Consider the following 14632-nt stretch of genomic DNA (forward strand, 5'->3'; position numbering starts at 1 on the left):
GCAAAATTAGGCGGTAATTACAGAATTAAGGGGAGTCAAGGTTGTTTTTTTAGAATGGGTGAATCAAGAGCGAGTTTGAAGGATGAGGGGAAGATGCTAGTGGAGAGGGATAGATTGAAGAGGTGAGCAGGGTGGTAGCAGGCAGTGGGAGAGGGGGAATGAAGAAGGTAGGAGGGGATGGGATCCAGGCAGCAGGTAGAGGGGGAAGAGGATAAAATAATGGAATGGACTTCGTCTCCTGTGGTAGGACAGAAGGAACAAAAGGGTAGGTGTCTAGGGGGAGGAAAGGGTGGCGTGGTAGGAGCGGGAGAAGAGTGCTGGGAGAAAGAGATTTCGTGGTGTATGGCCTCAAATTTGGAGTTGAAAAAGAAGGCAAAGTCAGTTGTAGTGATGGAGGGTAGTAGGAGGAGCGAAGGGGTGTGTCAGTGTGGCAACAAGGCAGAGAGGATTAAAAGAGATGAGTGACTTGCAGAAAGATTGATTGGTAAGGGAGAGGGCAGAGCAGAAGAAAGAGAGGATGAACTTGAAGAGGAGGAAGGCATTTTTTGAATGAACTGGGTATATTTGGTGTGCCAAGGCTGGGGCTTGGAGTGGTGATGTGGGACAAAGGAGGAGAGGGAGAGCAGAGGTGAGGTTGTAGAAGGAGTATGCCTGGTTGGGGTAAGCCAGGGCGGACAGAGGGAAGAGGAGAGTATCAAGCAAACAGGAGAGATTGAGAGAATAGTTGGGTCAAGAGTGTCGAGATTGCATCTGGTGAGGGTAGAATCGGGCGTGGGGAGAGGGGTGCAGGAGATGAGGAGAGGAAAGAGAGAAGTCAGAGAGGAGAGAGTGCAGAGATGGACAAGGGAGTGGCCAAGACAGTGAGTGGGGGAGGAGATCCACTGAAAAAGGGCCAAAAGAGGAGAAGAGGGCAAGAAGTTTGGTGAAAGCTGGATCAGTGGGGCTATTAATGTCTCCGAGGATGAGGAAGGGGAGGTCAGAGGAGAGGGAGTAGGGAAACCAGACAGCAAGGTTGTCAAGGAATTGGGAAGTGGGGCCAGGGGGATGGTAGATGACTAAGACACAGAGATAGATGGGGTAGAAGAGACAGACTGAGCGGACTACAAAGAAGGAGAAGGAAATGGAGGGCTCAGGGGGATGACATAAAAGGAACAGCTGGGGGCGTTAGGAGGATGCCCACCCCACCACCTGGGCAGTCATTAGGTCTGATGGAGTGGGTGAAGGAGAGGCCCCCATTGGAGAGAGCAGCGAAGGATGCAATGTCATTGGAAGAAAACCTATCTTGCTATCACTGAAACCTGGCTAAGAGAGTTGGAGATGAAAAGGTCATGGATAGCAGGTAGTATGTTATGGATGGATCTGGAATTCCAGAGGGCACAGGAGTAAGGGAGAGAGGGAAGTGGAGAGATATAGATGAGATTGACAGGGTTGCTGATGTGTAGGGGTGGGCTGGATCTGGGTGGAGGATGAGGGCAGGTGGCGAGGAAGGATATTGGGCGGGAGTAAGAACACATTGTGACATTAAATAAGTTTAGAAAGTGAAAAGTTGAAGAGAACAATACAGTAAAAAGTAATACAAGTCAAGCACAGTTAAAGCTGTTACTCAAAGGAGAGTTGAGAGAGTTGTAGTGTGTACAGTAGACACTGCAGTTAAATAGGCAAAAATGCAGGTCAAGGAGCCTGATTCAGCAAGTAACACAGATGCTAATACACATGCAATCGGCCAATTGTTGCGTACTGAGCATGCGTATGCATTGCAGTGCGCGAACTAGCCATTGTGATCGGGACTGCAATCACAGCGGCCACGCAGACCCATCGCAGGGCGATTGACAGGAAGTGCAGTTTGTGGGTGGTAACGGGGTGATCGGGTGAACGCAGATCAAGTCAATAGATTTAAAGGTTTGGCCTTGATTGAGCAACAAACATACATTTCATTTTTATATATTAGCAGGGATTGTGTATCCAAGCCCTTTCCCCAGGGGCGTGTGCGGTGCACACGGGCCCCCGGGTCCAGGGGGGCCCACAACGCACACCCTGCACCAATATTATCTAAAACTTACCTCTTCGAGGTCCCGCGTCAGGTTCTCTCAGCACTGCACAGAGCGACAGAAAATTGTGTCAGCACTATCTTCCCGTCGATCTAGTGCCCAGAGTCTAATGCTGCGGTGGCCGGCCAGCCACGTCAGTTAGCTTCCGGCCGCCGGGGAGAGAGGAGGGGGCCCCCTCCTCTCTTAAGATGCCCCTGCCTCTCCAGTCTCTTGTATGTCCACTCACTGACCTGCTAATTTGTTCCTGTTATGTCTTATGCTGAATTGTGTCTGCATGCTGTTTGATTTTTGCTAACTGTATTTATTATTCTGCTTATCTCTGTCTATGTATGTTCAATGTTCTCTTGAATGTACTTTATTAATGCATAGCTGTTTGTTCATAGTGTAACTGTAATGTGCATTCATTTTCTGTTTTATAAATGTGTACGTTCATCCTATGTACAGCACTGCAGATACTTAATCATTGTAACCCAAATACTGGGAGTGACACAGGTTGCCTATATGTTCACTCTGCATAGTACTCTTCCTTTCTAACTTGTTATGTGATGTACAATATTCTGGTTAATGAACCTGGCTAATATTTATCCCAACCTGCAAGTACTTAGACCAGCCATAAAGTGGAACATAAATATGCTTTTCTGTAAGCAGCATCTGTATGCAGTTAAAACACAAGATGTTTTTGACAGTACACATTCTTTGATATCATATAGTGAAATACTCCAGAATAATGCCTTCAGTGTGTAACTTCAGGTTTATCCATTTGTTATAACTAGGGGAGAATTACTATTTCTGGGAAACTGCATGAGATATAACAATAGTTTGTCATGCACAGCTTTCTATTTCCAGACAATTACACTTGCTTCAGCACTGCCAGTAAAGGCAACATGTTATATAGTGATCCCATGTGGATATTACCATTATAAGGGAAGTTTCATTTCAGTTAGATTTTTTTTCTCATCTAAGTAAGTTGAACCATCAATGATTTTCCCCAAATCAGGGCATACTAATGGGAATGGGTATGATATCCCGGCTGTCGGAATGCCGTGGTCACAATACCCACAGCGGCCTCCCGGCAGCCAGAATCCCGACACCCATAGCAAGTGGTGATGAGTATTATCCCTACCCCTACCCTAACCCTCCCTGGTGCCTAAACCTAACCCCCACTTCCTAGTGCCTAAACCTAACCTAACCCTCTACGCACCCTAAACCTATGACCCCCTCCCCAGTGCCTAAACCTAACCACCCCCCTAGTGCCTAAACCTAACCACCCGCTCCCAGTGCCTAAACCTAACCACCCCCCTAGTGCCTAAACCTAACCACCCGCTCCCCGCACCCTAAACCTAACTCTCCCTCCCGATGCCTAACCCTAACCCTCCCCCCAATGCCTAAACCTAATCCCGCTACTTAACGCTACCTTGCCCCTGTATCCCAATACTTACCCTTCAAGATTCCAACGGTCTAGATACTGGTGCCGAGATCACGACCTGTCGGTATTTAGACCGTTGGCATCCCGCACGCCGGGATACCGACTACATCCCTCCTAATGTTCATATAATATTACCTCAGTTCCACAGGAGGCATTCCTGCATTTCCTAATTGCTTATTATTGGCTTCTCGCCTCTATACACATAGGGCCTGATTCAGAGATAGACACTAATGCGATTGCAGCTGTAACGGGTGTGCACCCTTGTAACGGGGTTACCTACCCCAAACGCTGACCACCCATCACTCACTTTGCAAATGGGTTCTCTGTGCGTGCTGAATCACAAGTTTTGTACCCAGTGATACTGTACATATATTTATGCCTCTCAACATGTGACTTGTGTGATAAAATGGCTACTTCTGCGAAAGAGCAATTAATGTTTGGGATTATAAACAGGTCATGGTGCTTAGCGGGAATGTGCCTGTGCTCCTAAACCTCAAAGATACGTTTTTGGCAAATCAAAAACTATCAGTAAGAGATTCATGTAACAATGTGTAGATTGAAATGCTAAAAATGACTGTACATTCCTCTCATAAAGGACTTATGAACTTCAACACAATAACAACAGTAAGGTTTCTAAATGTGCTGATAAACCCTCAAACATGTTGGCTGCCTTTAGACTGCATGAACATGGTTTTCAATATGCACAGTTATATTTGCCACCCTCTGGGTTTTTACAAATGGAAATCCCGTGTTAGAATAAACTCAGTTTTTGCTGCTTCTACTATACAGTATGTCTCTATATTGCAATCCACATTACTTCACCACAAGCACTATACAGTACTTATTATAGTCACTTCAACTCTGCTCAATGCCTTGTAGCAGACTGATTTTATTATGTTTCATTTTATATACTTGTTCCATGACTAGAAAACTGTAAATCAGACATGCAAAAGAACAAAACAATACTAAACATAGTATATTTAGAAAAGGCTAACAAGAAAAGTGGTAACAAGTAAATTATGCATTGATACATGGCTCACATTCCGCATGTTTGATCATTCAGAATTTGCTCATTTCCGCTAGTTAAAACTGCAGGTAAACGTGCGTGCGTGTGTGTATACAGGACATGCCTGCATATATACAGGACAACAGGACACACCAAAACATTGTAAGCCACAATTCTTACATTATATGGATCATAGTAAAACTGATCAGACACTGTGCTGGATAACTTCAGAATTTCACAAAAATTAGTAATAAAAATATTTGTCAGCAAAGTTATTTGAATTTTTTCAGTCATTTATCACAAATCACCATTAAGCCTAAAAACACCTTTGTGAAAAACTGCTATAATTATATTCAAAGCAAATGAGAGTGTACAACATAATGTTAACAGTACATAATATGTAGTATATGCACACCCTGCAGTGCAGAGTGACTGACAGTCTGACATCTTACCTGCACAACACATGATTCAGTTGGAATACAAGTAATCTCTTTTCTTCTCTCAAACGACCATTAATGCCAATGAGGCTGTATGAAAGTGGTTTAAAATTCCCGCTTTATGCTAACTTGTGCCTGCAGAATAAATCCAGTGGGTATGAGATGTTCTAGATTGTTAGACTGGCTTGTGTGAACTTGATAGATTTAGTGAAGAGAAGTAAGGAACAGAGGGGAGAAGCAACTCCCACCCCCTTCCCATATGTTCTCACACAGCCCTGCCTGTAGTGGGTCGCATGGCTCCTCACTACCTCACACTTACCTCACACTTACAAGGAATGCGGAAAAAAAAATATCCCTTCTGGGAAAAATAACTCTTTAATCAGGAGGAATTTCTGCCCTGTAATAGCAAATCAAGTAAACAGTTTGAGATGTAGCTCACCTGAGGCAAAAAGTACCACAAATGTCCCTTGGTGAAAGTACACATAAGAAAAGTGTGAGGAAATGTTGCAGCATTGTACATATCAATGTTCAGCTCATTCATTGGTCGTAGCATGTCTCTGTTCCATGTGGTAACACTAAAAACATATAGATTGTCCTTGATTGTGTGTATGAGCTGCTGGCTTACATAAATTACATATGCTCCACATTTTACAGGACATGATAACCTATACCATGCATTATTGGTTCTCACACAATCCAACAAGATTTTAGGTTATATACAGTATGTTTTTCATTATGCCATAACCCTCTTTCACCATGTCATAACCTCTTTCACCAGTCCATGCCCTGATTTCACCATATCATTCCCACCTCTTACCATGACCTGTTTTATGTCATGCAGATAAAGATCTATACATACTTGTAACAATTTGGAAACAATCTTGGAGCATTAGATCTGTGGGTATATATATATTGTGCCACCTGCAATGTTGACCTTAAAAGACTACAAAATATATAACCTGAATATAACAACTTTCATTAACCAGTGTTTGGTGACAGAAACCATTGGCATCTGTCATTCAACAAGCCAACACCATCTTCCCTACAAGTAGCCAAGAGTATTTTTTTCTTGTCTGTTATTTGACATATCTACATAGGATTCCCTACATGCTCAGTAGGATTTAGGGGTAAATGTACTAAGCCTTGGAGAGAGATAAAGTACCAAACACAGCCTGTAAAGTGACAGATGCTGATTGGTTGGTACTTTATCTCTCTCCAAGGCTTAGTACATCTCCCTCTTAATCCTGTAATATATCTGATCCATTATCCGTTGAGACAAACATCTCCTGATATAGTGGATGGTATACTTTAGATAAATGTCCTGCTGAAATTGCCAGCCTTGCGGACAGGACCAAAAAACGGACCTTGCATTCCCACCACTTAAAATACTGAGCTGTATGATCAGGTGTTATGTGTACTTTCTGTAACTTCGCACATTGTGTGCTGCAGTTACCCCTTCTTCCCTTGTATGAATGTAGTTCAGTGGTAAAAATGACAGGGGGGCGCTATGTGTCTCCGTAATTTTTGGTGCTGATATATACAAAATAGGACGCTGTTGTGTCGTTAAATTTATGAACGGTCAGTGGCACTGAACATTCCGATGATTACCGCTTTCAATTTTGCCAGCTCAGGCTGGCATTGCTGCAATCTCCACATTGCTTCGCATATCCTAGGCTGACTTTTGTTTTCAGCTAATAACGGTTTTTGTTGTTGTCAAAGTTACCTTCAATAAAGAGGGTGCCGCTTGGAGAAAATAACCGGTGCATGAACGATCTATCTACAAGCGCTATATACAAACAGCCAAAAGAAGGAGATTGCAATTCGCCAGACAGGTGAATTAACACTCCCCCTCTTTAGAAAATGAATTTATAATACATTGTTGGCTGCTGCATGTTACCTTCTTTTGAAGGTGACTGTGATCTACCGGTCTAGTTTCTGCCTTTGACTGGTAAATCGCGATTGACGTTGTGGACACCACTGTTGTAGGGAATCAACACCTGACAGAATTGCCAATAATCCCAATAAAACCAGATGAGGAGCGTGCACATTACACAATAAATGCTGTTTTCAATGATCATCTGGACTTCAAATCATTGAGATGATGTTTTTGAATCAGTATGATATACTGCTGGATGGGATGCCGGCCGTCAGAAGACCAACAGCGGCATCCCGATCTTCAAAATCCCGACAGAGGCCGGTAAGTATCCTAACCCTCCCCCTCTACCTCCCCTAACCCTCCTTCAGTGGTGCCTAACCCTAACCTCCCCCCGGTGGTTCCTAACCTTAACCCCCCCCTTCCCACACCCTAAACCTAACCCTCCCAGGCTGGTGCCTAACCCTAAACTCCCCCCCGGTGGGGTCTAACCCTAATCCACTCTCCCAGCAGCCTAACCCTAACTCTCCCTTAAACCTAACCCACCCGGGGGGGGGGCTAATCCTAGCCTCCCATCCCCAGGATAACGCTAGAATACTTACCTTCGGGATGCCGGCGTTCGGCATGCCAAAATCAGTATCTTGATCCCTTCGGGATTGCGGCGTCGCTTCCTGATGGCTGTCTGTATTTCGGCGTTGATATACCGACATCTGGAATCTTAACCGCATCCCGATATTTTTATATGCAGGATTGAGCCGATCTCTGTACAAACTACAAATTCCTTTCTGAGGGGCCGTGCAGCTATGTCGGTGAGAGATTTAATGGGTTATCAACCCTGTGCAGTGTACACACTAAACACTTCTTGGGCCAACAGCCTAATATCTGCAGGTTGGCTAGAGAATTTTATCGTGTGTACCCAGTGTTATACTGACATATTAGCTGAAAATATAAAGCATAATACTATTTTAAATGTTGTTCCTTTAAATGTAGCCCTAGATAATAATTACAATAAAAGATGCAATATGGTTTTACTTTCAGCTTACATGCTGCAGATGCTTGCAATAAAACACACACTGTATACACACACATATATTTTCTATGGAAAAAAGGTGATGGAACTCAAAGATAAAAATCACCTTAGGTTGCAAGTCCATACAAGAATCCATGTTCTGGATAAGTCTTGTGAAGCTTATTTTGCTAATTTTTGAAACTATTTCACGGATTTCTTCCTGTTTCCAAAACTAGTTATACTAATTAAACAAAAAGTTGCCAGTACCGTATAACAGTAAGGGAGAGAGAGAGAGATGAGAGAGATAGATATGAGAGAGAGGGGCCTATTCATCAACACTAAACGTTTTTAAGGACATTCTCCTTAAATAACGTTTAGTATTCATGAAGTATCTTAACGCAGGAGATATCACTGATATCTCCTGGTTAAGTTCCCCTGCGTTAATTTCCATACTCCCCATACATTAGTATGGGGATATGGAAATTATGGTATTCATCAAATTCCGAAAATTATGCATTTTCGGAATTTGATGGAGGTACTATCCGCCACTGTGAGGTGGCGAATAGCGGGTGAAACTTACCTGCTTACAGCGTGGGCAGGTCCCCCGACATCTCTTTCCGGCGCTCTGGTGCGTCCTCTGGCTCCGGAGGCTGGTCTGACACGTGGTCTCCCAGCAGAACACAATAAAGATTAGAAAAAAATAATTTTTTTTTTCTAATCTGTACTGTGGTGTGCAGGGAGACCACGTGTCAGACCAGCAGGACAGAGCTGGAGGCTGCTGCGCGGACAGGTAAGTGCGGGACGGGGGGGAGGTGAGCTGAGGGGGGTTGGGGGGGTACACAAAATTACCGCAGCTGTAGGCAGTGCTGTGCATGTGCTGGGTTTACGAATGTAACAGCACATGCGCAGCATGGATTCCAGCTGCGGTAAGTTAGTGTAGAGAGGGATAACTATCTATTTTCCGAAAAGCTGTCATCACAGAAATGACAGCTTTTCGGAATAGATAGTTATGGAGAGGAGGAATGATGAATTCCTCCTGTAATTAGGTAAAACTCCATGCGAGTTCTAAACCTAATTACCTCCATCAAATTTTATGTGTTAATGAATAGGCCCCAGAGATAGATATGAGAGAGAGATATATGAGTGAGAGTGAGATATGAGAGATAGACAGACAGATAGACAGATAGATAGATAGATAGATAGATAGATAGATAGATAGATAGATAGATAGATAGTTTTGGAAACATTTCTCCAATAATATTGTCTTTAAAACAAGCAACTTTTTAAAAAACACTTTTACTCTGTAGCTACATTTTGGGGTTTCATTATTGCATGAAACAATCTATGATATTATACAGCTTGAGAAAATCTATTTGTTAAGATTTTTTCAAAATGACATATTGAGTGAAGCTTAAACAGATAAATAAGATACATTGCATATTAGCTAAGAAAGTAATTGAACACTTGTTTTGAATCATGAACATTTGACATATTAACTGCACTATAATTCATACAGCTCATGGAACCGCTCATATGTTCAGCTCTTAACTGGTCAATAATTACAGGTTTTTCATGTGTAATAACATAACAGAAGAACATCTGTTTCACTAAATTATCAAAGCAGTGTCATTATTAATAACTTGATTCCCCCTTCTTGGGTCACATGGCAGATGATGTATGATGTGGGACACAGTTCTACCACTGTAACTGGATCATGAACCATCTCTTAATGGGTCTCGTGGAGACTGAGACAACAACCAGGCTGCAGCCTTGACGACCTGTAATGAAACCAGAAGCATCTCATTATCTCCAGTAATCTATGTCAGGATATCAATCAGATGATTATCCAAGGCAATGGTTCCCACACGGCGCCCTGGAGTACCAGAATATTTGTTTTCATGGCACCCCTGTGCCAAAAGTTTATTATTGAGAGATTCAGCGAAAATGATTACATGAAGTAAATTGTGCTTCCTGTACCTGTCATCCGTAGAGTCTGTTATGTGGTAAGGGACAGGGTTGTACTACTGTTTGTCACACGTGTTATGATTAGCAGCCACCAGCACTGTCTTTGACTATCACAAGTGGTTCTTATCTGCCTTCACATTCTATGTTTCTATCTTACGTACACAAGATTGCCCCTATCATTTTCCAGGTACATATCTCTACCATTTCCCCTACCATGCATTAATAAGCATCCCTTGCTGCTTATTAATGTAACTGCCTTCTGCAGTTAACGTCTGCAAGACATTTGGGACAACCTGTCACTCAGGCTTATCAGAGAAAAGGCAGCACAGAGATTAATTATACTCATTTATTATGCAAATAACTTGACAAACAAATAACTTATCTCCATAACATAAATATTAAAATGCAGGATAAGACAATAAAGAAACAAACAAAACACACATAAATGTAGCACAAACAAATGAACTACACAAATAACATTACACTTATCTAGTGATGAAAGAAATAAACCTGCTGACATTTCCTGTCTTCCAGTCTACCAATACGATATTTTTGTTACCTTTCTCCATAACAAAGATGCAACTGAAACAAGTGAGGATAGCATTCCTTAGTGCAAGCTAAGCAATTTATCCATTTACATACCTGCAAAGGTAACAAGTGTGTGATAATAATGAAATACATGAGTTATGGAATTTGCTGGAACTGTAAGCATGTTGGGTGATCTAGTATGTCATGCAGTTATAACCTGAGTGCTACTGCTTATCTGTGTTCTCAGGGGGTGTGTGGCCCGTGCCACCACACAGAGCGCAGGGCTCTGTGGACGGCATCGTCACCACCCTACAGCCCTTACTTCTGGCTAGCAGGGTGACTAGAACTGCACCCTGCAGCCAGGATCACTGCTACAGAGATGCCATAGCATACTTTGGACGCTTCAGACAGACACCCTGTATCCCGTTCAAATGATTGGAGTGTCCTCAGGAAGCTCTGGTCAGCACTGAACTTACTGGTGCTGCCGGCCCCACCCCCTCTGCATGACATAATGATGTCATGTACATGACGTCTGCACTGAGGGGGTGTGCCGCCACAGGGAACATATTAAGCCCTATTATAGTGCTGTTTATCCCGCTGTAGTTCTGGGTTGGGTATGAAATCCCGGCTGTCGGGATGCCGCTGGTCAGAATACCGTCAGTGGCATCCCGACAGCCAGAATCCTGACACCTATAGCAACTAATGGTAAGTGATTTCCTAACCCTCCCTCCCAAGTGCCTAACCCTAACCTGCCCCCTCTAGTGCCTAAGCCTAACTTCCCCCTCCCCACACTCTAAACCTAACACCCCCTCCCCGGTGTCTAAACCTAACCTCCCCCTAGTGCCTAAACCTAACCTCCCGCTCCCCGCACCCTAATCCTAACCCTCTCTCCCCAGTGCCTAGCCCTAACCCTCTCCCTAGTGCCTGACTCTAACCCCGCACCCTAACGCTAACCTCCCCCTAACACCTTGATACCGTCGGGATGCCGACGGTTGGGATACTGGTGCTGGGATCCCAACCTGCCGAGATTTTGGCCTGCCGGGATGCCGACTACATTCCGTATTTCTGTACTTTCTTTCATTCCTCTTTATTTGCAATATACAGTATTGTGAGCATGATGTAGCTGATGTAGAGTTGCCCAACAGTGGGTCGCATGTGCATCCGCAATGCGTTTACAGGACTAAATGTTGATACTTGTCCGTATGCAGAGATGCAAAGTTGTGTGCATCTGTGTGACCACACCACCCTGATCCATGCTCCAGTGGAAATAGCTATCCTCACTATCATCGTGCACTAGCCCTATACCTGCTGCTAGATATCCATCTGATATCAGACAGATTACTGCGCAACTCTTAATAGCATGCAAGTCTATCTACATGCCCTCACCCAGTTACGCTCATGCAGCCACCAAGTGGAGATGTGATTGAGAAGTGAATGGCTCATGGAGCATGAAGTGTGCTAAAAATATCAAATTGTGGGCCTGATTCAGACCCGGTCACAAGCGCTGAGCGCTCGCAACCGAGTAGATGCTGGCCCAGAGCGCATGCGCACGACGGAGCCGGCTCCATTGTGTGCATGCGTGAGACCTGGATAGCGACGGGCAAGCCGTCGCTCCGGGTCTCGCACCAAAGGGGGCGTGCTGTCGATGTTGAGTGACAGCACGTCCCCTTTGGTGGGCGGGACGGGGGGGTGGCTGCCCAGACGGAGGCGTTCCCGTGAAAACGCCTACCGTCTGGGGCGGCTCCACTGACATCACAAGTGATGTCAGTGGGAGAGCTTTCGGCTGTTTGAGCCGAAAGCTCTCTGGGGCTTGCGGCAACGAGACCCTACCACAAGGGTCTCATTGCAAGCCCGATGGTCGCGATGGTCTTGACCATCGCGACCATCTTCCTGGCCGCTCGCTATAGCTGTGGGTGGTCACCCACAGCTATGCGAGCGGCCAGGAGGCCGTTCTAAATAAAAAAAAAGACCGGCCCTGATTCAGAGCGGCTCTGAATCAGGGCCTCTGTGCGCAAAATGGACTTCTGTGCAATGTGTATGCTAATGTTCTTCTTGTACTCTATAAAGCTTAGTTCATTGCATTTTACCATTGACTTGCACGTATTTCATCAAACTCATTGCAAATCGCTGCTTATTGACAGTGATCTTGGCGTCCCAATCACCATATATAATACCTAGCAATCTGAGGATCCTAATGCAAATCGCTGGTGATGTGTGTTGATTTGCGGAAGATTTGAAAGGACAAGATCAACTTAAGCCAAAAACCATCATAAAATGAGTCTGACCAGCGAGATTGCTCAAACTGCATACAGTTAGCGTTCACTGTCCTGCCAGAACACAGTAAGGGAACATATAAAACATAATTAACACTTAATTATGTATAATTATTTAATGAAGTTATTATTGGGTGCAAAATTGCAAAAAAATATACCATTTCTATTACACAGACAATATAATATTTAATAAATATAAAGATTATTTCTAAATTAAGCAATGGTGTCAAATATATTATGTTAATTGGGTCGATACTGATTAATTAATGATTGAGGCACTTATTATATTACATACTTGTTGTAGTACTAATGAGTGCTTGCACATGTCTCCATCCCATATAACAAAAAATATATATATTTTGCCATGTTATTTAATTTAGAAATAATTTTTATATTTATGAAATATTGTATGTAATTTATAGAAACTACCACTAGTAATCTACTGGTAGTATACTGGTCGCAACCTAAACATAACCCTCCCGGGGGCACCTAAACCTAACCTCCCCCGGGTGGTGCCTGACCCTAACCCCCACCCCCTTCCCCTATCCTAGACCTAACCCTCCCGGGGGGGGGCTCACCCTAAGTCCCACCAGGAGTCCATAATGCTAACCCTCCCCCCCCCCACGCGACTAAGCACTCCCGACGACCGGCTTACCTACAATCGGTATGCCGGGCGCCGGGATTCAGCATGGGCTGATGATAGGCGCCGGTATTTAGACGCCTATCATCAGTCCATGCCGGGATTTCACAGTCGGGAGGCCGGCGGTTGGCATTTTGACCACCGGCTTCCTAACTGCATCCCGTTTCTTATAGACCAAGTGTGTCACATTTCACTAAATTACATTAATTATTTTAAAAGTTATAAGAAAAAATTTGGGGCCAATAGCGAGTGAAACACCCTGTAACAAAACCTCCTGGCTTTCGGTTAACAGTTGTTCAGATAATACCTTAAATATACATGCATATACATGCATATCACTACAGACCTTTTTACATTTATCAAAGTATCAACATTTAAACAGCAAAACATTATTACTACATTTGTGAAGAACATCAGTACTAATGATACAGAGCTTGATTTATATTTTCTGCTTTTTTTACCTTAAATTGAAATGAATCCAACCTCCCGTAGTCATGATTTCTGTGACATCACACTTATTAGTAGTTACATGCACCTGTGACCAGTAGGGGCATCACTTACTTAATGGACAGCAGTTATGGACACAGTTACATGGAAGTATGAAGCAGTAGAAGTGTCTCCCAGTCTTTGCCCACCAGCGTCCACACAGAAAGCCCACTCTTGTTCAGCACTCCACCCCTTTCGACATCCTTGAATTGGGACTATACCACTAAAGTCGGGACATTTATACGGTATGATAAGATACTTACAATACCGGACTGATAAAAGAATGATAACAGCAGAGAACAGGAATCAAGTAAAGCCAGTCCGGGACATCACAAAACACTTCCAGGGTATTTCACTTGTTGTACATGTAGCATGGAACGGTAATACAGTCATTTATGTTGTAGCAAAGTAAACACCCTCAGGGGCCTATTCATGATGTTAATTATCGGTGTCCGAACGGACCCCGATAATTAACATTTTAACTCGCTGTGGCTGCCGGAGCAATGATGTGATGTGAAATCAGCTGTCCCACACGAGCGGCTTCACTGTTCCTTTTGGTTGTAGTGACGGGATTGCGCATGCACAACCTACAGGTCACACAAGAGCCCCGAGGTCCGGCAGAAGGAGCAGGACAGGGGCGGAAGGATCAAAGGATTCCTCTTCGCAACCCAGACTTCCTTTCCATAGGGAATGAGCAGGTTGCAACTTGCGACGAGCCCGGAGCATTCGCCATCTGAAGGTGGCGAATGCTGCCTGTTTGATGCATTCTATTCTCATACCAGTGTATGGGGACAGAGGGCAATTCCGCAACAGGAAGGTAAGTAGGATATATCTGTGATATCTCCTGCTTTACCCTCTTGATGAATGGCCGGATAACTTAATTTTTACAATTGCAGGTGAAAATGTGCATTTTCACCTGCTTTTGTAAAAATTAAGTGATG

The 14632-nt window shown here is 43.9% G+C and overlaps 2 protein-coding genes across 4 annotated transcripts in view; both read right to left on the bottom strand.

Moving 5' to 3' along the window:
- The window catches only part of LOC148529144 (uncharacterized), a 486130-nt gene extending 480872 nt beyond the window's left edge, over positions 1-5258 (bottom strand). For all 3 annotated transcript variants that reach the window (XM_088468693.1, XM_088468692.1, XM_088468691.1), the window contains exon 1: positions 4933-5258. The gene's annotated coding sequence lies outside the window, so the exon portion shown is untranslated. The remainder of the gene's footprint in view (positions 1-4932) is intronic.
- Positions 5259-9022: 3764 nt separating this feature from the next.
- Positions 9023-14632, bottom strand: part of LOC148529145 (uncharacterized) — a 146742-nt gene continuing 141132 nt past the window's right edge. The window contains exon 10 of the mRNA XM_088468890.1: positions 9023-9577. Within this exon, the coding sequence (XP_088325016.1) occupies positions 9512-9577 (66 nt within the window). The 3' untranslated portion in view covers positions 9023-9511. The remainder of the gene's footprint in view (positions 9578-14632) is intronic.

Source organism: Taudactylus pleione, unplaced genomic scaffold, assembly GCF_031769625.1.
Source record: "Taudactylus pleione unplaced genomic scaffold, aTauple2 ptg000086l, whole genome shotgun sequence".
NCBI classification, from domain to species: Eukaryota; Metazoa; Chordata; class Amphibia; order Anura; family Myobatrachidae; genus Taudactylus; species Taudactylus pleione.